The 27591-nt window shown below is 46.8% G+C and overlaps 1 protein-coding gene across 2 annotated transcripts in view; it reads right to left on the bottom strand.

Annotated features, from left to right (window-relative positions):
* Window positions 1-27591, bottom strand: part of OSBPL11 (oxysterol binding protein like 11) — a 294199-nt gene that overhangs the window by 70020 nt on the left and 196588 nt on the right. For both annotated transcript variants that reach the window (XM_078682428.1, XM_078682429.1), the window contains exon 9: window positions 6429-6927. In XM_078682428.1, coding sequence (XP_078538554.1) covers window positions 6429-6927 — 499 coding nt within the window. The remainder of the gene's footprint in view (window positions 1-6428; window positions 6928-27591) is intronic.

Here is a 27591-nt window from a genome sequence, read left to right as displayed (position 1 = left end):
ACAGGAGGGAACACTTTCTTCAAGCCTTCCAAAAAATCTTTGATCACAGGGATCTGGAAGAAAGAAGTCTGTGAAGTGCATTTCCTGTAGGCAGTCAAAGCAGCCAGATGAACCTTAATGGAATGAACATTAAGGCCAGACTGCGCCAGATGCAGCAGATATGGAAGGATGACATCCTCCCTGCATGTAGTCTGGTCATAGTTCTTAGACTTGCACCAGATGCAAAACCTCTTCCACTTGTAAGCATAAGAAGTCCTAGTGGAAGGTCGCTTAGCCTCCTTCAGTATGTCCATACAATCCTCAGGGAGATTCAGATGGCCATATTGCACTATTTCAGGAGCCATGCCGCCAAACTCAAAGACGAGAGGTTGGGGTGCACCATCCGCCCCCCGAACTTCGTGAGAAGGTCCGGCCTGCACGGCAGCTTCATGTGAGGAAGGAGAGACCGGTGAAGCAGGTCCGTGAACCACCACTGTCTGGGCCATTCCGGGGCGATCAGTATCATCCGCGCCCTGGATCGGGACAGCTTGATGAGAACCGTCGGAATCAGGGGAATGGGAGGAAAAGCGCACAGAAAGCTGTTCGACCAGTCGATCCATAACGCATTCCCCAGCGTCCCTGGCTGGTAGTACCTGGAGGCGAAGTCTCGGCATTTGCTGTTTTCGGCGGTGGCGAACAGATCTACGTCTGGCGTTCCCCACCTTGCGAAGACTTCTCCTAGTACTTCGTCGTTCATGACCCATTCGTGGTTTTCCTGAATCAGTCTGCTCAGTTCGTCTGCCTGAACATTCTGTACACCTGGCAGATGCGTGGCCGTTATCGACAGTCCTCGAGCCAGAAGCCAGTGCCAGATCGCCTGCGCCTCCTGTGACAGAGTGCGTGATCTCGAGCCCCCCTGCTTGTTGAGATAATACATCGTTGTCGTGTTGTCCGTCTGAACAAGCAGAGAGTTGGTCTGAAAGGACGGATGAAAGGCCTTCAGTGCCAAATGAACAGCTCTGAGTTCCAGGAAATTGATGTGGTACGTGGACTCCGTCGGGGACCACGTCCCTTGAATCTGCAGGTCTCCGGAATGCGCTCCCCAGCCCTGAAGAGAAGCATCCGTCACGATAACCTGAGTGGGAATATCCTTGTGGAAGGGAACCCCTCTGAGGAGATTCTCCGCTGAACACCACCACTTCAGAGACTGAAGAGCATGCAGAGAGAGACGTATCTTGTCGTCCCAAGATCCTCTCCTCTGGTTCCACTGATCCTCCAAGCACTCTTGCAACGGTCTCATGTGCAGCCGTGCATGTGGCGTCAGAAAGATACAGGAGGCCATCGATCCCAGTAGAGAAGACACCGTCCTCACTGTCGTGGATGGAGCGGTCATGAGAGCCCGAGCCTTCCGAAGCAGTGATAATCGTCGCTCCTCCGAAGGAGACACGCTTGCTGACAGCGTATCGATGGAGGCTCCCAAGTACTGAATGCACTGGACTGGAGTCGGAACCGACTTGGACATGTTGATGTGCAACCCCAGCTTGTTCAAGAGAACGCACGTCTTCTGGAAGTGCGCTTGCGCCACCGCGAAGGAGGAGGCCTTGATCAACCAGTCGTCCAGGTATGGGTAGACAAACACCTTGCTCTTCCTTAGGTGTGCTGCTACACCGCCATGCACTTTGAGAATGTTCTCGGCGCAGACTTCAGTCCGAATGGCAGTACTGTGTATTGATAGTGATTGGCGCCGACTTGGAACCGCAGGAACTTCCTGTGTTTGTGTGCAATGGGCACATGGAAGTAAGCATCCTGGAGGTCGATGGCACACAGCCAGTCTCCCCGTTGCAGCGGAGGATAAATCTGATGCAACGACAGCATGCGAAACTTTTCTCTGCGAATCCACTGGTTTGCTTGTCGCAAATCCAGAATGGGCCTGAACTCGTTCTTGTCCTTCTTTCGAACCAGAAAGAACCGGGAGTACAGACCTCTTCCCCTTTGAGACAGAGGTACGACTTCGATCGCCCTTTTCCTTAACAGGATATCGGCCTCCGCCTGGAGCTCGCGTAGCTGATACTGCGAGCCGACCGGAGGGATCGATGGAGGAGGGCTGGTGAACCGAAGACTGTATCCATTGCAAACAATATTCAGCACCCACTTGTCCTGAGTAATTTTTCTCCACTCTGCTAGAAAAGATTGAATGCTTCCCCCCACCGGAGCGGGTAACAGTTGACGGGGAAGTAAGTGCTCAGGGCCTAGACCCGGCCTGGCCCTTAGTCGCCGGTGCCGACTGATGGCTGCCTCTGCCCCTCTGGCGCTTCTGGAACGGCCTTCTGAACTGCTGCTGTTGTTGTTGCTGCTGTTGTCCAGAAGACTGGCCACGCCCTCTGCCTTGACCACCGAACCGGCGTTGGAACGGACGGTACGTCTTCTTGGTCTCCTTGGGCTTTTCCAAACCCACCGCTGTGAGCGTTTCCGCTTCCGCCTTCATGCGGGCCATTTCGTCGTCAGCGTGCTTCCCGAACAGGGTGTCGCCAGAGAATGGCAGATTGGCCACCCTCTGCTGAGCGTCCGGTTTCAGAGACGTAAGGCGGAGCCAGGCATGCCGTCGCTGGTTAATTCCGTGGCAGAAACCATGCGCCGCCAGAAGAGAGGAGTCGGCTGCAGCGCTGATGACTTGATTCGCCACCAACATCCCTTCGTTAAGCACCTCCTGGAAGTCTTCCCGCTTGTCCCGCGGAAGGAGTTCCCCAAATTGTTGAAGAGTTTCCCAAAGGGATCTGTCATACCGACCCAACAAGGCCGTGGCACTAGCCGCCTTCATTGAGGTCGCCGAAGTCCCACAAACTCGTCTCCCAGAGGAATCCAACCACCTAGATTCCTTGTCTGGCGGAACTGTGGAGGAAGGCGTGGTGGCATGCTGTTTGCGCGCCGCCGTCACAATCACCGAGTCTGGAGGGGGCTCCAGGCTCAGAAAGGCCGGGTCCGAGTCAGGAGCCCGGTACTTCTTCTGCAGTCTGGAAGGTGCCGCCTTAGTCACCGCAGGAGTAAGGAAAAGATCCAGGGCCGGTTCTTCCAGGCCAGGCACCAGTGGCAGTAACGGCCGAGACAAGTGCTTGTGATGGAGCGTCTCAAAGATGACCGAGGTCTTCGGAGTGGGCACTGTCAAAGTAATGCCCAATTTCGCTGCACCCCGTAACAGCACGTCCTGGAAGGACACCAGATCGTCGACCGGCGAGACCCGCGTGTCCGGCGAATCTGACAAGGTCGGGGAGTAGTCCCGGGTCCCAGACGACCTGGTCCTTGAACGAGACCTGTGTCTCCTGTGGCACCTTCTAGATCGTGTGGAAGACCTATGACGCGAACGTTCCCTCCTCCTGGAGCGGGAGCGCGACCTCCCAGCACGTGGGCGCTCCACCGGTTTCCGTGGAGGCGTCATCCGTGGTTTGTCCTGGGGCTTCGGGGTAGGCGTACCCTTAGGAGGTGTCGGAAGTAGAGGCAGGGACACCGACCTCGGTGGCCTATGAGGAGGGACTGGAGGCAGAGGCCGCTTCTCCGGAGACGGAGGAGGCAGGGAGGGGAGCGGCGGCTTAGCCGGTGGAGCCTCTTTCGGTAGAGGAGGAGGAGGAGTTACAGGCCTTGGCGGCGTATAGACCACCGAGTACCTCGTGCCCGATGACTTCTTCGAGGGAGGGCCCTGTGATCCAGACTCTCCCGAGCGTGAGCGACGCCTCCTACGTCCGTCACCAGATCCAGCGTGACTTTTGGCGCCAGAATCCCTCTTGCGCCTCTTAGAGGAGGTTGAGATCCCAGGTGACGCTGATCTCTTCCTGCTCGACGTCGAGCGTTTTCCATGCTTGGAACGGCCATCTCTCGACTCTGGCGTCGAACGGCGTCTCCTCGACGTCGAGTGTTTCTTCCTCGACGCTGATCGTCGCCCCCTCGACGACGAGCGGTCAGACCTCGACGGCGACCGTCGACTCTTTCTCCTCGAAGACCGCTTCCTCGCGGTCTTCGACGCCGAGGATCCCCTCGACGTCGAACTGGTCGACGGCGACCGGCGGTGTCGCTTCGACGGCGAGCGCCGGTGTCTTCGTCGACGGCGATGCCTCGACGTCGTCGGCTGTGACTTCGACGGCGGCCTGGTCAGGTCTCTCGACGTCGAACCCCCACGCTGTCTCGACCCGGAGCCCCGGGGAGAAGGGGAACACACCGCCGTCATCCCTCTCGACGTCGTCGTCGATGCTATCGACGTCGACGGAGACCGGGACCTTTTGCTGGTCTTCCTGCCTCTGGGAAGCCCCCCAGAGGCCTCAGCAGGGGCAGAGGGAGCCTTCCCAGCCTGCCCAGACCCACCTGCAGCCTGCAGACGCCTCTCCTCCCGGCCTTGGAGCCTGATCTTCTGTCTTTCCCTCAGGGTCCTTGTAGAAAAGGCCTGGCAGATGTCACAACCTTCAGGGACATGCTCATCAGGGAGGCAAATAATGCAGACGTCGTGTGGATCAGTCTTGGCCTTCTTCCTTCCACATGCTGGGCATTTGTCGAATAAGGCAGGCATTTTAGATCCCTAAAAGCCTGAACAAACACACAGAAGGGAACAGGAAACACCAAGAATCAAGCAAAACACTTTTAAAACCAAAAAGTGTCAAAAAAACCTCCAATAAACCCTTGAAAAAGGGAGAGCTCAATGCACAGGGTCCTGTAAGCAGGAGCCGGAAAAAAGAACTGAAGTAAGTTGGACCTGCTAGGCATTCTGGGATACTGAGAGAAGGTTCTGGAAGGTTCTCTTAAAGGCACAGTATCCTATTTAAGCCACATAATGGCAGCCTATGGGGCTTGTCTGTCCAGGCCTTCCTCTCTATCATTTCTGAGGGGTTTTGCAGTGAAAACAAGGGAAATCTGGACAGGCTTTGCTGTATGTGGATTTTTTTGGTGGAATTTCTAGTTGAAGTACTGGACAGTGTAGCCTATGGATATAGGCTGCATTATTTGTCTTTAAATTTTCTCTTAAGTGACTTTGCAGTTCTGCAAAATTGCTGACAACTTAAGAGATTATTTTTGTCCACGCACATGGGCGGGACTATTCACTAGATTATGACTATACACAGAGATCCCCTACTACAGAAGATAAACTCCCTTTGAAAGCCATGGGCATATTTGTCATGGAAACTTATGACAGGAGCATTAGTTTTTTTCTTTCTGATCCACTCCGCAAATATATAACCATAGTATTAGTATTACCTGAATTATGCCATCCTTCTTTGTTTTTCTTTTGGTAATTTGTTGTTAATGCTTTCTTTCACTCCTTTCTTCTTTCTATTTCGGACTTTCCTATTTTACACATAAAACTAACTATAAAACATAACATGGGAAATGAGCCCCATCATTTCTAGTGCAATAAAACACATCTAGCAGTAGGTGCCTCTGAGGTCACAGTTTGGTCACATAATTAGGTTGGTTGACTACACATAGCCTATGACTTTTTTTGTTAACTGACTGTATGTGCAGACTGTTATATAAGAAGTGACTGTAGAGTATTTCCACCCTGACGACAGGAGGTGAAGCATACAAACCTATCAAAAAATCAGTGCAGGAGAACAATTCATTAAGAGGCTAAAACGTTAAACCAAGTCTGTGAACAGTGAAACAAGGTTACACATATCAGAAACACCGACAAATCTAAATATGCCAAGGATCAACTTAAATATATAGATTACAACAAAGAGAAGATGCCTCACCCAATCAGCAAATGCACACATTTACCAAGGACAGTATCACAGAAGACATGTTTTCAAGCAATCTCTTAATAGAGGAATTCAAAGCATGTTCCAGCATCCTAATGTCTTGCTTTGAAAGGCTGTAGGTACCATTAGCAGACTTCAGACATCAATTTTAAGGAGCTCAAGGCGATCAATGCTTATGACAAAAACATTCAGAGTTGGCAAAAGATGTATGTGGAAAGACTGGTTACGGCTGTGTGCCTGCAAGGCTGAGCAATCACACTTTAAAAGACACTTAACCTCTCACTGTAGCCACATACGCACGCGTGGGATACTAGTAATGAGAAGCTTGTTAAAGTCCCCTCACAGGTGGCATCAATAATACCGTGTTGAAGGTGAAGTGGGCAGCAATCCCATCAGAACAGAAAAATAACTGCATATGTCATGATAGGGGTTCTAATGATTTCCCTCTGGTAAAATGCTAAACATTCCCAGATGCATCAACAGACACATCATAAAGTATTCATTAAATGGAAAGCCATTTGTGTAATGAATGAGATCTCCTTGTAATCAAAGGAGTATGTCTAGTATCTATAATAGCTTCAAATTTGGTCAGACAGAACGGTGGAATTCACCCAAGAATGATATATTTCTCTGATGGAATCAAACCTATATGCTGTTAAGAGATGAGTCCATTAAACACACCTTTTACGTTTGAATTTACATTTTGCTCACCTTCTCCAATCATTGTGACTCCTATTGACATTCCCATGAATTTACTTTTTGTCCATACATGGGCATTAACACACATCTTCCTTTCTGGACATTCTGCATAGAACCCTGAGACAGGGGGGTGATGGGACACTTGCTCTGCCACAAATCGCACAGAGTAGCAGTCTGACTTAGCCTTACTATCCGACTCCTCAGAGTGGATTTCAGGCGGCAAGATGGATTGGGATATAGAGTTGCTTGAGTTTGGCGATTGCACCTTCTCCTTGGGTATCCGCCAGCCGCAGTGAAAGGTCTCACCAATTATTGGGTTGTATGGTTTCTTTGCTATGGCTCCTTTGCGACCTTCATGGAATGCGGTAAGGTAATATTCCACAAAACGTATCATCCTCTCTTCGGGGCTTGCGCCATTGGTGATTGCAATGAAGAGATCTGGGTGGGACATAAAGTCTGCATACATTTCCAAAAGTGAACGCTTCTCCAGAATAAATGTGGGGAGAACAACCTGAAGGAAAAAAATAAATAAATAACTTACAAGTTTAGGAACAACAAATATTAAAACTGGAAAATGACCAGTCCGATTTCGATGCAGCTGCAACACTTTATTAAGTACAGCGCAGTAAAATATACCAGCAAAAGACTATGGGTTGTGTAAATATCATGCATTTTCAGTTTTCACCTTTACAAAATTTTGCATGTTGCTGAACTGAAATGTAAACAATATTGAAACCGAGACAAGGTAGAAATTAAAACTTCACCATATCCTTGCTCTGCGACTACAATTATTTCAATTACACCATGTAATGGAGTAATTTCAACTCTCAAGCAAGAAGCAAGCTAATTTAATGTCACAAATAACAACAACATTTAAAGAAAGACTTAAACAAGCATTGAAAATGCAATTCGCTTCGCCCTCGTTTAAGTTAAAGCAATTCTGTTTGTAATTAGTTTTTTTTTAGCTTTAGCTTTGCATTTATTAGTGTTTTTCAAACTTCCATGTACAAAACATGCATAGGTATGCATATATATGTATATATTTATATAGATATGCAGATATATTTATATAGATATGCAGATATATATATATATATATATATATATATGTATCCAGCACAGTATCCTTCTAATTTCATAAGAAAGACGCCGAGCCCCAATTTTCAGTGAAGCAATTTATTCTTCAAAAAGCAGTGGCAAACACCCGACGCGTTTCAGAACCAGCCGGTTCCTTGGTCACGGGTCAGCTGTCATTACGGCATGCTTCGTGATATAGTGCAATACAATAGAAAGAGGACTACGAGGTTGTTTCACCCATTTTTCTCGTATCTTTCAGAGTCGCCATGTTGGAACAGTGTATAATTAAACAAAAGTTTCCCACAGTCTTAGATTACGTCTTACTACACAATTTCCTGCTTTATAACAGAACATGATTTGCATATTTGTAATCCCCTTCGATTTTTAAAGTCTCTTAATTAGAGATTTGATTTAATTCAAAATCTCAAAACTTTATTCCATATGATGCTCGAGACTTAAGTTCCACTATTTTTACGCCCTAGTGGGCATTAGGGAATTGTGGTCAGGGCGTAGTTTCAAAACAATACTGACTGTTTTCTTGGAAAATTAATACTACGTATTATACAATTCTGCCCATGTGGGCTGAAACCCATAATTTCCTTTAGCGTTCCTTCACACAACTCAGGAATTCTTCATACAGGGCAAAATACTCCGTATCCTACAAGTGAATGAATGTGCATATCAATTAAAAAGGTCAAATACCTATTAAAAACATATAATAACATACTTCAAAGAGCAACACAACGGCATAAATTTCCCTTCTTCATACAATTCTATATAACTAACACAGTGCAATTATCAGCCTAGGTGGACTGCCAATTCCTCATCTTTATTAATCCCTCTCGGCTGCATAGTTTCGTACTTTATGATTAATCTTGATTCCAGTCTACGCAGTTCCTGTTCTCTATTTCCCCCTCTTTCAGAGTTTGGGATTGTATCCAGAGCACAATATTGTAAAAGATTTGTATTTCCTTTATGATATTTCTGGAAATGGCGAGCGATCGGATACTGTTTGTCGTCATTTGTAATGGCTCGCATGTGCTCCAGTATGCGTAGCTTCACTGGTTTAATGGTACTTCCAATATACACTAATTTACAAGGGCATTTTAGGGCATAAACACAAAATTCAGCTTAAGTGTTTCGAGATGACAAAGGGTTTTCGATTACACGAAAGTTTTACCTGTTTACAATTACTGCTTAACTTGCATGCCTTACGGGAAAAGCATTTGAAGAAACCTTGAATAGAAGTTTTCTTTTTCTCCATTGGTAGACTACTTTTACATAGTATGTCCTTCAAAGCTGGACATCGCCTATAAGTAATACTAGGATATAACTCAATACACTTTTTTAGAGTTGTATCCGTTTCCTAGCACATGCCAAAACTTACTCAGACATGTTCTGACCTCTTTAGCCTGATTGTTGAAGGTGGTGATGAATCTTATGGGCTCACTTTTCTCAATTACCTCCTTCTCAACAAGCAGATCGTCCCTGTTGATTTTGTTCACTTTTTCATATGCTGCTTTTACTGTTTTTTGCGAGTAGCCCGGCTCTCTGAATCTTTCCTGCATCACTTCAACCTCCTTTAAGAAAGTTGAATTTGAGCTACAATTTCTTCTGGCTCTCAATAGTTCCCCGTACGGGATACTATTGATTAGGTTTTTTGGGTGACAACTAGCAGCACTTAAAATACTGTTTCCTGCAGTATTCTTTCTGAATAATTCGCTCTCTAGATGCTGGTCTTTTACTCTTACCACTATATCAAGAAACTCTATACATTCTTTATTCATGGTACTTGTGAATGCAAGGTTTAGACCATTATTATTTAGTTCTGTTCTTTTGTCAAAATAATATCAGAAAGATTCAGTACCGTAAGTTTGTTCTTCATTTTGACGCCGATTTGCCTCTTGTCGTCATTCCCATTAGGCTTTGAATATTTCCGCGCGGCTTTCCGACCTGCTTGCCTCCTCTGCCGCCGCGACCACGACCTCTTGCTGCTTGAGGGCTCGCTGCTTCCTGGCGTCCCTTTGCAATAATATCGTATCCCCTTAAAATGCTGGCTTTTACTCCTTCCGGTGTTTTACTTGACCCCTCTTTCGAAATACTTGCTTCCGTAGAGCTTGAAGTTGAGGCATTTTCTTCCACTGTTGCCTCCATGTTTATTTCTGCAGTGGTCTTTTGCATTGTGTTAATTCCCATTTTGTCTCTCAAATGGTCGAACTTTTTCCCCGAAGGTCAAAATCTGCCCCAAGTTGTAATCTATTTCGTCTCGCTGAAATTTGCGTTGTTTTTTTGAGTTTGATTTCATCCTCTGCTTTGTCCAAACGGGTTTTCAATTTTCCCATTTCGGTATCAAACTCTATTGGGGTACATTTGTCCTTTAATAATTCAGACAATTTTTCTATTTCCACCGCAAGTCGTTCTGTGTCTCACAGCGTATTTCACCAGTAATTTTAGCATTATAGTGGAACACTCATGATTATTCTGTGTCCACTCTTCAATCAGTTCCGGATCTGTGACGAAATTTCTGAATTCTTCGAGGAAAAAATGTATTTGATTTATGATAAAATTTTAACCTCTAAAGCTGGGGCTCCCACATCCATTCCCGTAGCTAAATCCAGCACTCAGACCACTAACTCCCTGTTTGTCATTCCCCCCGTCTCAGATCAAAACCTGGCAACCCTTATCGGCCATATGAAAACAGGCTCCCCCAACGACCTCCTTCCGGCTAAAATGGTGGCCCCTCTTATTTCCATCTTAGGCCCCTCGATCCAGGCAGTTATCAACACCTCCCTGGCCAAAGGCCAAGTCCCCATGGAATGGAAGACTGCGGTAGTAAACCCAATCAGGAAGAAGGCGACCCTACCCTGGACGGATCTAACTAACCTCCGACCTATCTCTCTCCTGCCTTACATCGGCAAGCTAACAGAGAAGCACGTGAACACCCACTTTTCCAACTATATCGAGACAGCGGATGGCCTAGATCCCTCACAATCTAGTTTTAGGCCCAACCATAGCACCGAATCCGCCCTACTGGCTGTCACCAATAACATCAGGATGACGCTTGACAGTGGAGGGTCGATGATTCTGGTGCTATTGGACTTATCCGCTGCCTTCGATACGGTGTCTCACGATTTGCTTCTCTGCCATCTGAGAGAGATGGGGTTGGGAGGCGCGGCCCTGTCCTGGATGGAGAGCTTTCTTTTGGGTCGTTCTCAAGAAGTCAGATTGGGCTCCCACAAATCCACCGCCAGGGAGCTCACCAGGGGTGTGCCACAGGGCTCATGCTTGAGCCCTACATTGTTTAATGTATACGTGGCCCCCCTGGCTGACTTAGTGAGATCGTTTGGGTTTATACCGGTGTCCTACGCCGACGACACCCAACTTCTGTTCCCCTTTAAGACCTTCTCTCCTGCTTTACAAAGAACATTTGCAGAAGGAATGAGGGCAGTTTCCAAATGGATGGCCAACAACTGCTTACAGTGCAACGTGACCAAGACAGAGGTTGTACTTTACGGGGAAGCAGCAACATTATGGTCCAGCGATTGGTGGCCTTGTGAACTGGGACCCGCCCCCATCCCCAAACAGACCATAAGAAATCTGGGAGTGTTATTTGATCACTCACTGACTTTTAAAGATCATGTCAACCAGGTTGCTGGTACCTGTTTCGGGGTTATCTCTCTGTTGAGAAGGGTGTTTCCTTTTCTCCCAGATCACCACAGAAAGACCTTGGTCCAGGCTCTGGTCGTCAGTAGACTGGACTACTGTAATGGCCTTCTTTTGTCATCCAATGAAGGCCATTTTAACAAACTACAGGTGGTCCAGAATACGGCCGCGAGGTTAGTCAGGAATGCTCCACCTAGGACTCCCTCCCAGCCACTGCTGAAGGAACTGCACTGGCTGCCAGTGCGACTGCGGACCAAATTTAAAATCTTGCGTATAATTCACAAATGCCTGATGGGGATAGGCCCGAAATTTCTCAGCACAGCCTTCACACTATGTGCCTGGCCGCTCACTACGATCGAGCAATCTCCAGCTCCTCAAGGTTCCCAAAATTAAAAAAGCCCGTCAAGGAGGCAGGGCTTTGGCCTACACAGGGCCTGTTCTGTGGAACACCCTTCCCCTCTCACTAAAGCTCAGTTCTGACCACCTGTCTTTCCGAAAAACCCTAAAAACCTACCTCTTTTCTAGCATTTAATTTCATTCCCCCACTATCTATTAGTACTGTCCGGGTACAGCAGCAGGTTTCCCCTGGATGACAAAGCGCAGAGATACCCCTTCGGGGGTCTATTCAGGCACTATAGAAGCATATAAATAAATAAATAAATAAATAAATAAATAAAATAAATCTGGATTCTGAAAGGTGGGAGTTATAAAGATCCTAAGCCCCCTGGGAACTCTGCCACAGTCTATATACTTCTGTAGGGCCGTTGCCTCCCACCATTTTGCCTGTTCTGTTTTTGTTGCCTTCCAAAGCTTCTCCCATAATTGCCTTTTACTTTGTGACTCCTCTGTGCCTGAGCCCGTTGTGATATTGGCTGTACCTTGATTGCCTGTGTTTGATACAAATAGCACCTCCGCTGCTTCTCGCCGTGTTGCTCCTCTATTTGCCAACATTCTTGCTTTTACAATTGTGGGAGCCCCACTCCCGGGTTCCCAAGATCTTCCTAAATTATCGGTTGCTTCGCAGTTCGTGACGAGCCCGTCACACTGCTTCCGTCAGCTTCCAATCAAATTCACACCGCTCCGACAGAGAAATCAGGTTCCCTCACCGAGACTCCACACTCGTATCCCAGAGATCCCCAACCCTGGGAAGTCTTGGAGTGCGTCTCGTATCCTGGCGAGTTGACCCTCTCCACACGGACAAGCGGGGCTGAAAGTTAGCGGGCAGAGATTTTCCTTTTTAATTAACCAAATCTCCTTCACAAAGTTTAACCCTGCCTCCTTGCGACGGTGGGCTTCCGGCTAGGTTGCGAACCTTCGTATCCAGCACAGTATCCTTATAATTTAATAAGAAAGACGCCGAGCCCCAATTTTCAGTGAAGCAATTTATTCTTCAAAAAGCAGTGGTAAACAACACCCGATGCGTTTCAGAACCAGCCGGTTCCTTGGTCAAGGGTCAGCTGTCATTACGGCATGTTTCGTGATATAGTGCAATACAATAGAAAGAGGACTACGAAGTTTGTTTCACCCATTTTTCTCGTATCTTTCAGTCGCCATGTTGGGACAGTGTATAATTAAACAAAAGTTTCCCACAGTCTTAGATTACGTCTTACTACACAATTTACTGCTTTATAACAGAACATGATTTGCATATTTGTAATCCCCCTTCGATTTTTAAAGTCTCTTAATTAGAGATTTGATTTAATTCAAAATCTCAAAACTTTATTCCATATGATGCTCGAGACTTAAGTTCCACTATTTTTATGTGTATGTATGTATGTATGTATGTGTATATATATATATATATATATATATATATATATATATATATATACATATATACATATATATATATACTCACACACACACACACATCTATATAAATGCATATGCATGTATATATTCATATATATATGTGCATATGTGCAGGGGTAGAGGGGTAGGGGTAGAGGGGTAGGGGTAGAGCGGTAGGGGTAGAGCGGTAGGGGTAGAGCGGTAGGGGTTGAGGGGTAGGGGTTGAGGGGTAGGGGTTGAGGGGTAGGGGTTGAGGGGTAGAGAGTAGAGAGAGTAGTAGAGAGTAGTAGAGAGTAGAGAGTGAGTAGTAGAGTGTGGAGTAGAGCATGTGTAGGAGAGCGTGTGTTGTAGAGCGTGTGTTGTAGAGCGTGTGTAGTAGAGCGTGTGTAGTAGAGCGTGTGTAGTAGAGCGTGTGTAGTAGAGCGTGTGTAGTAGAGCGTGTGTAGTAGAGCGTGTGTAGTAGAGCGTGTGTAGTAGAGCGTGTGTAGTAGAGCGTGTGTAGTAGAGCGTGTGTAGTAGAGCGTGTGTAGTAGAGCGTGTAGTAGAGCGTGTAGTAGAGCGTGTAGTAGAGCGTGTAGTAGAGCGTGTAGTAGAGCGTGTAGTAGAGCGTGTAGTAGAGCGTGTAGTAGAGCGTGTAGTAGAGCGTGTAGTAGAGCGTGTAGTAGAGAGTGAGTAGTAGAGATAGTAGAAGAGAGTAGTAGAGAGAGAGTAGTAGAGAGCGAGAGCAGTGAGTGTATAGTATTGAGAGTGTAGTGGAGTGTGTAGTAGAGAGTAGTAGAGAGTGTGTAGTAGAGTAGTATGGTAGAGAGTGTGGTAGAGTAGTAGAGAGTGAGTAGTAGAGAGTGTGGTAGAGAGTGAGTAGTAGAGAGTAGTAGAGAGTAGTAGAGAGTAGTGAGTGTGTAGTATGGAGTGAGTAGTAGAGAATAGTGAGTGTGTAGTAGAGAATAGTAGAGAGTAGTGAATGCCTTGTAGTAGAGAGTAGTAGAGTGTGTAGTAGAGTGAGTAGTAGAGAGTGAGTAGTAGAGAGAGAGTAGTAGAGAGAGAGTAGTAGAGAGAGAGTAGTAGAGAGAGAGTAGTAGAGAGAGAGTAGTAGAGAGAGTAGTAGAGAGAGTAGTAGAGAGAGAGTAGTAGAGAGAGTAGTAGAGAGAGTAGTAGAGAGAGTAGTAGAGAGAGTAGTAGAGTGAGTAGAGTAGTAGAGAGTGAGTAGTAGAGTGTGTAGGAGAGTGTAGGAGAGTGTGTGTGGGAGAGAGTGTGTAGGAGAGAGTGTGTAGGAGAGAGTGTGTAGGAGAGAGTGTGTAGTAGTGTGTGTAGTAGAGAGTAGTGAGTGTGTAGTAGAGAGTGTGTAGCATAGAGAGTAGTAGAGTGTGAAGTAGAGTAGAGAGTGAGTAGTAGAGAGTGTGTAGTAGAGAGTGTGTAGTAGCGAGTGAGTAGTAGAGAGTGAGTAGTAGAGAGTGAGTAGTAGAGAGTGAGTAGTAGAGAGTGAGTAGTAGAGAGTGAGTAGTAGAGAGTGAGTAGTAGAGAGTGAGTAGTAGAGAGTGAGTAGTAGAGAGTGTAGTAGACAGTGGTAGAGAGAGTGTGTTGGAGAGAGGGTGTAGTATAGTGTGTAGTAGAGAATAGTAGCGAGTGTGTAGTAGAGTTGTGAGTGTTCAGTAGTTAGTGTGTAGCATAGTGAGTAGTAGAGATTAGTAGAGTGTGAAGTAGAGTAGTGAGTGTGTAGTAGAGAGTAGTAGAGTGTAGTAGAGAGTAGTAGAGAGTAGTAGAGAGTAGTAGAGAGTAGTAGAGAGTAGTAGAGAGTAGTAGAGAGTAGTAGAGAGTAGTAGAGAGTAGTAGAGAGTAGTAGAGAGTAGTAGAGAGTAGTAGAGAGTAGTAGAGAGTAGTAGACTGAGTAGTAGAGTGAGTAGCAGAGAGTGAGTAGCAGAGAGTGAGTAGCAGAGAGTGAGTAGCAGAGAGTGAGTAGTAGAGAATAGTAGAGTAGTAGTGAGTGTGTAGTAGAGTAGTGAGTGTGTAGTAGAGTGTGTAGTAGAGTAGTAGAGAATGTGGTAGAGTCAGTAGTAGAGTGAGTTGTAGAGAGTGAGTTGTAGAGAGTGAGTTGTAGAGAGTGAGTTGTAGAGTGTGTGTAGTTGAGTGTGTGTCGTTGAGTGTGTGTAGTTGAGTGTGTGTAGTTGAGTGTGTGTAGTTGAGTGTGTGTAGTTGAGTGTGTGTAGTTGAGTGTGTGTAGTTGAGTGTGTGTAGTAGAGTGTGCAGTAGAGTGTGCAGTAGAGTGTGCAGTAGAGTGTGCAGTAGAGTGTGCAGTAGAGTGTGCAGTAGAGTGTGCAGTAGAGTGTGCAGTAGAGTGTGCAGTAGAGTGTGTGTAGTTGAGTGTGTGTAGTTGAGTGTGTGTAGTTGAGTGTGTGTAGTTGAGTGTGTGTAGTTGAGTGTGTGTAGTTGAGTGTGTGTAGTTGAGTGTGTGTAGTTGAGTGTGTGTAGTTGAGTGTGTGTAGTTGAGTGTGTGTAGTAGAGTGTGTGTAGTAGAGTGTGTGTAGTAGAGTGTGTGTAGTAGAGTGTGTGTAGTAGAGTGTGTGTAGTAGAGTGTGTGTAGTAGAGTGTGTGTAGTAGAGTGTGCAGTAGTAGAGTGTGTGTAGTAGAGTGTGCAGTAGTGTGTGCAGTAGAGTAGTTTCATAACTTGCGTGAAGGCATCCTAACAACTGGGGAATATTCAAGAGCCGAGGCATCCGCACTAGAAGCCTGTATCAGAATGTCTAGATAGCTGTAATTATGCTGCTTCCCCCCATTTCAGTGATCTACCTTAACGACCACTGATTTCCATACTACTACTTAGGCTCTGATTCAGAGTTTGTCAGAATTTTTTAACCCTTGTGTAAAGCTCTGTACGCTGGGGGCCTGAATTTTTAGTTGGTGGTATTTCGAGCCCCGGTAATTATGGGGTGTATTAAATAAGTCACCTTTCAGGAAATCACAGCTGATCAAAACCGCAGAAATCTAGCAGAGAAAAGCGGCATGGTATTTACTGAGATGTGGGCACCACAGTCTGCTTGTTAAACCCCATCTAACTCAGAAGGATTAGTTACTTACCTGTAATCCTAGTTCTCTTCCAGGGGTATCCTCATCAAAGTCATAAGCATTAGAATATTCCCGCCCATGTGCGGGACCCCGGAAACACTATATTATATGTGCCCCACATATATATATATACACTCATATATAATATATATACACATATATATATATATATAATATATATATATATATATATATATATATATATATACACATATACACATATATACATATATACATATATATATATATACATATATATATATATATATATATATATATATATATATATATATATATATAAACATGCAATAGCAGCCAAATAAAGAACAGAGCTGAAATGTGCTGTAAAGAATTTCCACCATACATGACTAATAAGCATTATAAACATGAGAAAACAACACAAGGTTTGTTTCAGAAACTGTTTTAATGCTCAGAAAGCAGTAGAAATTCTCATAACTCACTGGAAGCATAGAAAGCTCCCAGGCTGCATTGCAAACACACAGTCTAAAAAGACTGAAAAGCTAACCTGTAGCTGCATAGCAATAAACTGACACCGTGCCTTTAAGGCACCCATGACCCCCAGTATCCCATCATGCCTCAGGGGTGACAGTTAGGTCAGTTGTTCTTTTCGGAGACTGAAAATAAACCCAGTAACAAATAGGTTAACAATATCTCCTTATTAAAGAATGTCCTTTGCCCGGGGAGGCGGGAGGGTTGCTTATGACTTTGATGAGGATACCCCTGGAAGAGAACTAGGATTACAGGTAAGTAACTAATCCTTCTCTTCCAGGGGATCCTCATCAATAGTCATAAGCATTAGAATAGAATAGCGAGCCTCACCTCATCTCCCTGCGGGCAAAGGAGTAACAATACAGTAATAACCATATTAAGCCTAGTAACTACTAAGCTTGTACAGGCCGTAGGCTACCCAAATAGATTCCTCAAAGAGGCTTGTCCTACTTGAGTATCGGCCCTGGAATCATACAGTAATAACCATATTAAGCCTAGTAACTACTAAGCTTGTACAGGCCGTAGGCTACCCAAATAGATTCCTCAAAGAGGCTTGTCCTACTTGAGTATCGGCCCTGGAATCAGACTCGAGACAGTAATGTCTCGTAAAGGTATGAACTGATTTCCAAGTCGCAGCATTGCAAATCTCCGACATTGGAATGCCGTGCAAGAAGGCTACTGTAGCGGCCTTCCCTCTAGTGGAATGCGCTTTGGGTGACTGCAACAAAGGCTTGCCTGCAAGCTCATAAGCCAGCTTAATGCAGGAGACAATCCATCTCGCGATGGACCTCTTGGCCGCTGGAAAACCTGTTCGCATTGAACCATAGTTCACAAACAGTTGATCCGTTTTCCTAATCCCTTTGGTCATTTCCAAATAGAACTTGAGCACTCTCTTAAGATCTAAGGAGTGAAGTGACCGCTCGGCTGGGGTCGTAGGATTTGGAAAAAACGAAGGGAGGGAAATGGACTGATTTATATGAAAATCAGAAATGACTTTAGGCAAGAAAGCTGGATGAGCCCTCAGGACTACCCTATTGTGATGAAAGACAGTATAAGGTTCTTTCGCACAGAGAGCTTGAATCTCGCTGACTCTGCGAGCAGAGGTAATAGCCACCAAAAAGGCCGCCTTCCAAGAGAGATGTTGCAAAGAGGCCTTGTGGATGGGCTCAAAAGGCGGTGACATTAACCTGGATAGAACCAGGTTCAATTCCCATGGAGGAGAAGGATTTCGCACAGGGGGATACACTTTTTTCAACCCCTGGAGGAAGTCCTTAACCACTGGAACCTGAAAGAAAGAAACCTGATCAGGTGATTTTCTGTATGCTACTATGGCTGACAAATGCACCCTAATAGAAGCGTATTTTAAACCAGCAGTCGCTAGGGAAAGGAGGTATGGCAAGATGATGTCCTCCTGTCCTTTAGTCGGATCAAGGTGATGATCCCTACACCATAAGAAAAACCTCTTCCACTTGAACGCATAGGACGCTCTCGTGGAAGGTCTCTTAGCCTCTTTTAAAATGTTCATGCACTCAGGAGGCAAGTTCAAATGTCCGTATTGCAGGACCTCAGGAGCCATGCTGTTAGGTTCAGTGAAGGGAGGTTGGGATACATTATCCTCCCGTTCATCTTGCTCAACAGGTCCGGCCTGCAAGGGAGTCGTCTGTGTGGACACAGACAGATGTAGAAGATCCGGGTACCACCACTGCCGCGGCCAATCCGGAGCTATCAGGATCATTTCCATGTTCGACCTGCAGAGCTTGGAAACTACTCTCGGAATCAGAGCCAGGGGAGGAAACGCGTAAGCGAATGTCCCTGACCAATCCATCAGTAGAGCATTCCCCTGAGTCCCTGGCCGGTGGAACCTGGACGCGAAGGCGTGGCATTTGGAGTTTTCGTCGTCTGCAAACAAATCTATGGTTGGACGACCACAGCAACGAAAAAGCTCTTCTACTACTTCGTCGTTTAGCACCCAGTCTGGCTGATCTTCGAAGTGCCTGCTGAGTGCGTCTGCTTTTACGTTCAACTCGCCTGGAAGGTGTACTGCCACTACCGTAAGGCCTCGAGAGAGGAGCCAAAGCCAGATTGCCTGAGCCTCTCGAGACAGAGGGCGAGACCTTGTGCCTCCTTGTTTGTTCAGATAGAACATGGTGGTCGTATTGTCTGTCTGAACTAGGACTGAGTTGGACTCTATCGCTGGGAAAAAAGCTTTGAGAGCCAGGAATACCGCTCTGAGTTCCAGCATATTGATGTGGTATGTCTGCTCCTGCGCAGACCACTGGCCTTGAATTTGAAGCGGACCCATGTGCGCTCCCCAACCTTGCAGAGAGGCATCCGTCACTATCGACTGGGTTGGAAGAGGCTGGTGAAACCGAACCCCCACCAGCAAATTCTTTCTCCGTGTCCACCATTTGATGGCATCTTTCTTTGCTTGGGAGAGCTTGATGCGATCCTCCCAAAGACCTGTCGCCTGGTCCCATTGATCCTCCAGAGCCTGCTGTAGAGGACGCATTCTCAGCCTGGCGTTTGGGATGAGAAAGATGCAGGATGCCATGGAACCCAGCAGGGATGCCACTTGTCGGGCTGTTGGAAGCCGAGATTCTAGCAGGATTCCACATTTCTGGTTCATGGAAAAAAGTCTCTCCTCCGAAGAAAACGCTTTTCCCACTTTTGTGTCCAGAACGGAGCCTAGGTAGTGAATTGACTGTGTAGGCCGCTGGACTGACTTCTCCAGATTCACATGGAGGCCGAGCCTGTGCAACTGGAGTAGACACAGATGTAGATCGTGTTTCACCTGCACTGGAGATGGACCTTTTAGGAGCCAGTCGTCCAGGTATGGGTAGATGAAGAGCCCCTTCTTGTGAAGAAAAGCCGCCACCACTGCCATGCATTTGGTGAAGACTCGTGGTGCGGACTTGAGACCGAAGGGTAGCACTGTGTACTGATAGTGTTTGTTACCTACGACAAACCTCAAGTACTTGCGATGTTGTAGAGCAATAGGGATGTGAAAGTACGCATCTTGCAGGTCCACCGAACACATCCAATCCCCGACTTGAAGATGTGGGCATATTTGGTGAAGCACCAACATGCGGAACTTTTCTCTGATGACGACCTTGTTTAGAAGTCGTAGATAGAGTATTGGTCTGAACTTGTCCTCCCGATCTTTTTTGGGGACAAGAAAGTACCTGGAGTAAACTCCCTTTCCTCTTTGAGCGAGAGGAACCTCCTCTATCGCTCTTTTTTGTAGTAGCACTTTTATCTCTCTTCGGAGCAAGCTTAGTTGGTGAGGGTAAGCGCTCTTTGGAGGGATGTTCTTTGGAGGCGCACGGAAACGTAGTTTGTATCCATTGCGCAGTATATTCAGCACCCACTGATCCTTTGTGATGCTGACCCACTCTGCCAGGTGTTGTGAAGCACTTCCTCCCACTGGAGTGGGTAACGGCGCCAGAGGAAGCCACTGCTCAGGCTTTTCCTCCTCTTGTGGTGTTAGAGGATTGTTAATGACCTCCTCTACCTCTGCCAGGTTTACCTCGAAACTGGGGTTTACCTTGGTTCTTATTTTGGGACCACTGAGGGGTTTGAACCCTCTGTTGAGCCCCTCTCCCCCTGTTGGTCTTGAAGCGGCGCTTGAATTCTTTCTTCTTTTCCAAGCCCACCGCTTTCACTGTGTCCAGCTCCGTCTTCATTCGGGTCATTTCCTTGTCAGCATGCTCCCCGAAGAGAGCGGAACCCGAAAAGGGGAGATTAAGGATGCGATGCTGCGCATCCGGCTTCAGGCCTGTAAGGCGCAACCATGCCGACCTCCTGGCACAAACCCCATGTGAATAGGAATGCGCCGCACGGACAGCACCATCCGCAGCCGTGCTTATCTGATTCGCCACCAGACATCCTTCAGTCACGGTCTCTTCAAAATCCTGCTGGTCTTCTTTTGGCAGCTTGGCTTTGAACCTTTCCATAGAGTCCCATAAGGCTCTGTCGTATCGACCCAGAAGCGCAACCGCACTAGAAACCTTAAGAGTCGAAGCAGCTGAGTTGCAAACTTTGCGACCCCAGGAGTCTTGAGTCTTGCTGTCCTTGTCTGGTGGGACTGAAGAAGAACCGGCAACTGCGTGTGTCTTCCTCGCTGCTGCCACAATTACAGAGTCTGCTGGAGGGTCAGATCTTACAAAAACCGGGTCAAAAGAGGCCGGTTTGTATTTCTTCTGAATGCGGGCTGGCACCGCTCTGATAGCCGCCGGAGTTAGGAATACCTCATTGACAGGATCCATAATCCCCGGGACTAATGGCAGTAGAGGACGGGAGATCGCTTTTTTGTGTAAAGTCTCAAAAATGACTGTCGTTGTAACCTGAGGAACAGACATTTCAATGCTCAGCTTCTGAGCTCCTCTTTGCAAGACATCCAGATATGTGCCAATGTCATCCACTGGGGAGGATCTGGACGTAGGACTGTCTGTCAACGTAGGGGAGTAGTCCCTCTTGGAAGACTTGGTAGAAGAGGTAGATGAAGTAGACGGAGTTCGTCGACGTCTACGGTGAACACTGTGCCTCCTCTCTTTTGATCTTTTCGAGCGCTCTTCCCGTCTAGGAGAGCGAGACCTGACTCGATCCTCTGGTTCTTTTCTGGGAGATCGGGGCCTTCTGGGAGATCTGGGTGGTGTTCTCACAGGAGATTTGCGCCTGGGAGGACTATGCTTGTCCATCTACTCTACCAGATCCTGAAGAGGAGACCTGTGCTGTGAGCTGGCATAGTCCTGCATACGTTTTGCAGCCCCAGAATCTCTCCAATGGTCCAAAGATCTGTACCATCTAGGTGACAGTCTGACTTTATCCGCCCAAGGGTCTGTCCGACGCTCAGGAGATTTGCGCACAGGACTTCTGGACTTTGAAGATGCAGTTGAGGAGCCAGAGGACCTTGAAGTGGAATGACGGGAAGCTGACTCCGTTACCATAACCACATCTGAACACCTCGACGTCGAGCGATCTTCCCTCGTCGTCGAGTGCTTTCGGGGAGTCGGCGGATTAAACAATCTTGTCTTTGATTGTCTATGCGAGGATGTATGGTCTCTCGACGTCGAGCGGCGATGATCAGCCGCCGACGGAGTTCCCTGTCTCGACGTCGAACGGCGAGTACCGGCCGTCGACGGAGCCCTCTCTCTCGACGTCGAACGACGATGCCCAGTCGTCGACATAAGTCCTTTTCTCGACGTCGAACGACGATGTCCAGTCGTCGACGGAAGTCTTTCTCTCGGCGTCGAAGACGATGTCCAGTCGTCGACGGAGCTCTGTGCCTCGACGTCGAGTGACGATGTCCAGTCGTCGACGGAGGTCTTTCTCTCGACGTCGAACGGTGGTGATCAGCCGTCGACGGAGTTTTCTGCCTCGACGTCGAATGTCTGTGCGACGACGGCGGAGGGGTATTGGGCACCCTCGACGCCGAGAGCGGACGAGACACCGACGGAGACTGCCTCCTCGACGCCGATCGACTTTTCCCTGTCGACGGCGGAGGGGTCTTGGTCCTCGACGCCGAACGCCGTTTCTTTGACGACGGCGGAGGAGTCACACTTCTCGAAGCCGGTCGTCGTCTGGATGACGTCGGCGGAGGGGTGACCTCCCTCAAAGCCGGTCGTCGCCTGGTTGACGACGGCGGAGGGGTTTTGGATCTCGAAGCCGACCGTCGCCCGGTTGACGGCGGCGGAGTTCCCTTCCTCGACATCGGACGTCGCCCGGTTGACGCAGGCGGAGGGGATTTCGACGATGGAACTGGATCCTTCGACGTCGTCGACGTACCTGGTCTTCTCTTAGACGGCGAGCCCGCCGTCGACGGTAGTTTAGACGATGAATGATCCACCGGTGGTTCTTTTCTCAGCGCCGAGCCCGACGCTGAAGGTGAAGGGTGTGAAGACTTCTTTCTGGAAGAGGTATGAGTCTTCTTGGAGCCCTTCTTCACCGGAGATCTTCCTCTTGATGACCTATGAGCTAGGCCATAAATGCGAATCCTCTCCCTGTCCTTTAGAGTTCTTCCTGACAGGTGTTCACAATGAGGACAGGTGCCTGGATCATGATCTTCAGGCAGACACAGGATACAGACGTCGTGGTTGTCTGATTTGGCCTTCTTGTTGCCACAAGAAGTACATTTGTCAAAGAGTGAAGGCATTCTCAGGAGAAAATGTTCACCAATCTGACTGAAAAAGACAGTATCTTTCTTGACTAGATGTTAAATGTCAAGTAAGAACAAAAAATTGTTAAAAGTGAAGAGTTTTTCTGTCAAAAAACAGAAAAAATAGTGGAGCTGTGTAACCAGGGTCCTTCTCTGAAGGAGCCGGAAAGAACAACTGACCTAACTGTCACCCCTGAGGCATGATGGGATACTGGGGGTCATGGGTGCCTTAAAGGCACGATGTCAGTTTATTGCTATGCAGCTACAGGTTAGCTTTTCAGTCTTTTTAGACTGTGTGTTTGCAATGCAGCCTGGGAGCTTTCTATGCTTCCAGTGAGTTATGAGAATTTCTACTGCTTTCTGAGCATTAAAACAGTTTCTGAAACAAACCTTGTGTTGTTTTCTCATGTTTATAATGCTTATTAGTCATGTATGGTGGAAATTCTTTACAGCATATTTCAGCTCTGTTCTTTATTTGGCTGCTATTGCATGTTTTTATATATATATATATATATTATATATGAGTGTATATATATATATATATATATGTGGGGCACATATAATATAGTGTTTCCGGGGTCCCGCACATGGGCGGGAATATTCTAATGCTTATGACTATTGATGAGGATCCCCTGGATGAGAATAGATGCTATTGTGGAAGAGGTGTGGTGCAGCGGCCAGGGTGACTGACTCCGGAACACGGGGGCTCACGGTTTGATCCCCGGCGGCAGATTAGCCCAGCACCATGTGACACTGGGCAATAGCTTGCTTAATCTTCCCAACGGCCCCCAGTGCCTAGTGACCCTTACGGGTGACTGTTCGCGCTTTACAAATGTGGATTATTATTATTATCTAATGCACCAAATACATTCCGATCCCTGAGGTGCCATATTTATCAGGTGTGATACAAAAACATCTTCAATCCAATAAACTTAGAACCAGGGACAGATTATGGGATGCTTGACCTCTATTGCCTTACCACAGCTCAGAGCTTGCCCATCACTTATCCCCCTTACTAGCCCGTTCATCTTCTTATGATGCATTCCCTCTTAGACTGTCCCATGCGCACATACACTAACAAAACAGAAGAGGGACTAATTTTATTTTATTTATTAATAAAGTTTTCTATACCGCGAACATGACCCAAGAGGGTATCAGAGCGCTTTACATTTAGGATTGGGAAGTGAGGATATGTGAAATGAAATTCTGGGTAATCATGTCACAGAAAGGGATGCCCCCATTCCAACCATATTCTTCACTTTAAAGGGACTGGGTCTCTGTGTTTACAGACAGATAGGAGATACATGTTTTGCTATGTAGGATATATGAATCTTAAGACTATATTTCGAATTGGTGTATTCACATTTAAACTACATATGCACGTTTCTACTTGTCTGAATGGCTTTTGGCAAGACACAAACCAACATTGCATGCATTTATAAACATTCATTATTTACACATATTGTAAAAACATACATATCTGCCATGCCATTAAAAAAGCAAAGATTTCTTAAGAAGCAATGCATGCTCGAAAATGTAATCTATATTTGGAACTCAAATTGACATCAGAGACACCATATGAATATAATTATTTGTTGCAGATCAAACATTGTGACACTTCAGTACGAATTATTGGCGCATGAGTACGCTACAGAAAAAACAAATACATTATTGTACAAATGCTTTCTGCGACATTAACATCCATTAAATTACCGTATTCCACCCAGATTACAAAATGGGCTCACTCTGGAGTGCAAATGCTCATCCGATAAATACTGATTGCATGGAGTGGGGTTCTTAACAGGTGTAGATTTGCACCTGATTCAGAGTTGAGAACTTGAAACGATGGATAACGCCAAACTGATTATGTTACCCCCTGTTCGGAGGTAAACCAACCTCATTTTAGGCACTATTTGCCTTAGGATTGCCCCCATGTTTTCCCGAGCAAAATCATAGGGGCAAAAGCCCCAGGTGCGCAATTTACACCGGAGTTTTAATCCCATTTCCAGCGCAAACACCTGCTTGCGTCAGGATTGGGCCATATATATTATGGAGGAAGTAACATAATTCACACGCAGTATGTTGTCCTAATTTATCAGCTGTGGCACCCCCTTGCCTTTGGAGTCCCTAGGGGATATGTGACCCTGGATCACTTTTTTTTGCCCCCAAGCTACCTCCCTAAATGTCCGGGACCCAGAACTACATATATAAAATGTAGACCTCTGCAGGGAGTGCATTAACCACCCAAGCTTGCTTACTGGAATGACCAGCACCAAGCAGGTAACAACACACACATCTGCAGAGGCAGTTCAACCCACTGAGCTGACTAAATGCAGTTCAGTCACTTGGGGTTACTAAGCCTTAGGGAAAGGATTCATGCAGATGGCTGCAGCTCTACAGTGAAAAGAGATGTCTAGAGAGGCTCGTAGGGATGGGACTGAGTCGGACTCTATCATTTTGCAAGAGCGCCGCTTTAATGATATAAGTACTTTCAAAATGGGAGTATTGTTAACAGGGAATGGCCGACCAGCCAAAGACAGAAATTTACGGAGGAATACGCTCACTCACCTCTTCTCGGGGATCGATGATTGGGACCCATTTGTAGACGCGCAGGGAGGTGTCGCCCACTGTCACCCAGCGCTTCTCTCTGCAGAGCGAACAAGAGGCAGGGTAGACGCAAAGCAGGCGTAATGCATCCAGCCAGGCGACACCCCGTCCATTCCACTACAGAGGTCCACACACAGCGCAGCCAAAGAACGTCAACTCCGAACTGCAGGTCACGTGCAACGGTACTGTGAACCACGCGACGCTCTGCCAGTGCATTCCCGTCCTGTCATGAAGCACTGCAAGTATTCTTACTGGAAACTGCACACAACTCGAACAATGCACATCTTTCCTAACCTGCAGTACATGCAGCTGGAAAAAACACACACACACACACACACACACACACACACACACACACACACACCCTTGTCAATGCACCTTAAGCTAGACCAGACCACAAGCAGCAGCCGCACTCTCCAGTGAGTGAAACCTCGTGCAGCGCAGCTAGTGCACTGCAATCCTATCTTGAAGCACCACCAGCTTTTCTGTTACTGGACCCCACGCGCAGCTCTACCTACGCACTGTATCATACACTGCAGTACTTCCTGCTCTTCCAGTACTGGCAACCAGACACACAGAGCGCTGCTACAATACTACTATCCGGCCAGGTTCGACAGCGCTGGGACACACCTACAACCCTCTCAGCATCTCAACCCTGTCCACAGCACTTCTCTACTGTTTTCTACCCGGAGCCTGCACCCAACGCTCTATCAATGCACCTCTAGCCTGATCTGAGAGCCCAACACAGCTCTGCGCGTGCATTCAATCCTCGCCCTCTGTAGGTTCTTTAGGGGGTTAGTCCTCTCCGTGCACTTACCATCGCCTAACCTTCTCGAGCACCGCCATCACTTTCTTGATGTCATCTTTGGCCCGGGTTCGGGTCTAGGCCCTTGCTGTGGGCCCCGACATTCGGGCACGACCCCTGCCTTCTGCACCCTTTGTATTAAATCCGCGCCTTGAAGAGGGCCGATGGTGGCATAACTGCTATAGATTTAATATAAAACGTGAGTACTTCATTTTGATGGCAAGGCGGTGGGGGGTTTCGAACCCTGGTGATATCTTTTATTGGCCCACACTTTTCGCAAGAACGTTTAACAAACAGAAAACACTACATCAGCAGGAAGTGAGGAGAAAAAAGTTAGAATTAAGAAAAACAAGCGCTCGCGTAGACTTTTCTGTTTCTGCCGTCCCACTTGGATGGACTTGGCCTGACTTGCTGCTGGCATAAAAGGCTTAACTTCTTTATGGGGCCATTTGTTTCGCTCCATAAAGATAACAAACCTTTTATGCCAGCAGTAAGTCAGGGCAGTCCGTCCAAGTGGGACGGCAGAAAGAGAGAAAAGAGTATGTCACACAGAGCTCTTTCCAAATGGCCGGCCACCGTTTAAGAGGGGCGGAGCTTAAAACCCACTAGTGAATCTCCCTCAAGATCATAAGATCTCGCCAGTGAGACTGCGCATGCGGAGCCTACGCAGGCGAAACCTAAAAAAAGCGTCTCAGGCGGAGGGCAATAATTATTTTCAATGTACCGAGAAGAAAAAGACGATACAAATAAGACCACTGTACCAGCAATATTTAACAGCATAATTCAAAGAACTATTTATGGGAGGCCAATACAAACCCGATTTTTATTTCTACAGCACTACTGTGGTTAAAACTCTTAGGCTGCACCTGTGATTACATAAAGGGAGAATTACACTTTCAGTAACTGATTTCCACATCAGTGAAGCAGAATCTGAATCGACAACCTAAAGAGTGCAACTGCAAAAACAGTACTGTTTTTACAACCAACCTTCGACATCTTCATTCGACGTGCAGCCTACTTCTGTTCCCAGCAATGCGCTAAAGCGGATCAGCAAGTTCACTCAGACCCAAGTCAATACAGGTCTCCACCTAAACTTTCCTAAAATTGGCCTCTGCGACCCTATCAAAACTACTTTACTCTTCAAGCGTTGATATCTTACATATGAGAGCTGACGAAACCTCTAACTCTCCTCAATAAAGGTATAGTAATTAGCCACTGCTAATTACTGTAAACCAAATACCTTTCACACCCGAGAAATTCAACCCCACCCACCGGCTGAAAATGGTTTTTGCTATATTTTGTGAAAAGTAAATCCATCAGCAGACGAATTACTAAGTAAAATAACAATAAATTATACATTCAGAAAGCGTGTTGATGTGAGGCAGTCAACATCTGACATGACACCACAGCCGACAATGCGGAGAAAAACCACTAAATTTCTCTGCGTCCTTAACACTTGCACCATCCCAGGTACCTCTCCAATTTAAATGTAGCCTAATGCCAATTCC

The sequence above is a fragment of the Lissotriton helveticus genome, chromosome 3_1 (assembly GCF_964261635.1).
Source record: "Lissotriton helveticus chromosome 3_1, aLisHel1.1, whole genome shotgun sequence".
Lineage (NCBI taxonomy): Eukaryota > Metazoa > Chordata > Amphibia > Caudata > Salamandridae > Lissotriton > Lissotriton helveticus.
The sequence above is the reverse complement of the archived record's forward strand: the minus strand, read 5'-3'. Positions and strand labels throughout refer to the sequence as shown.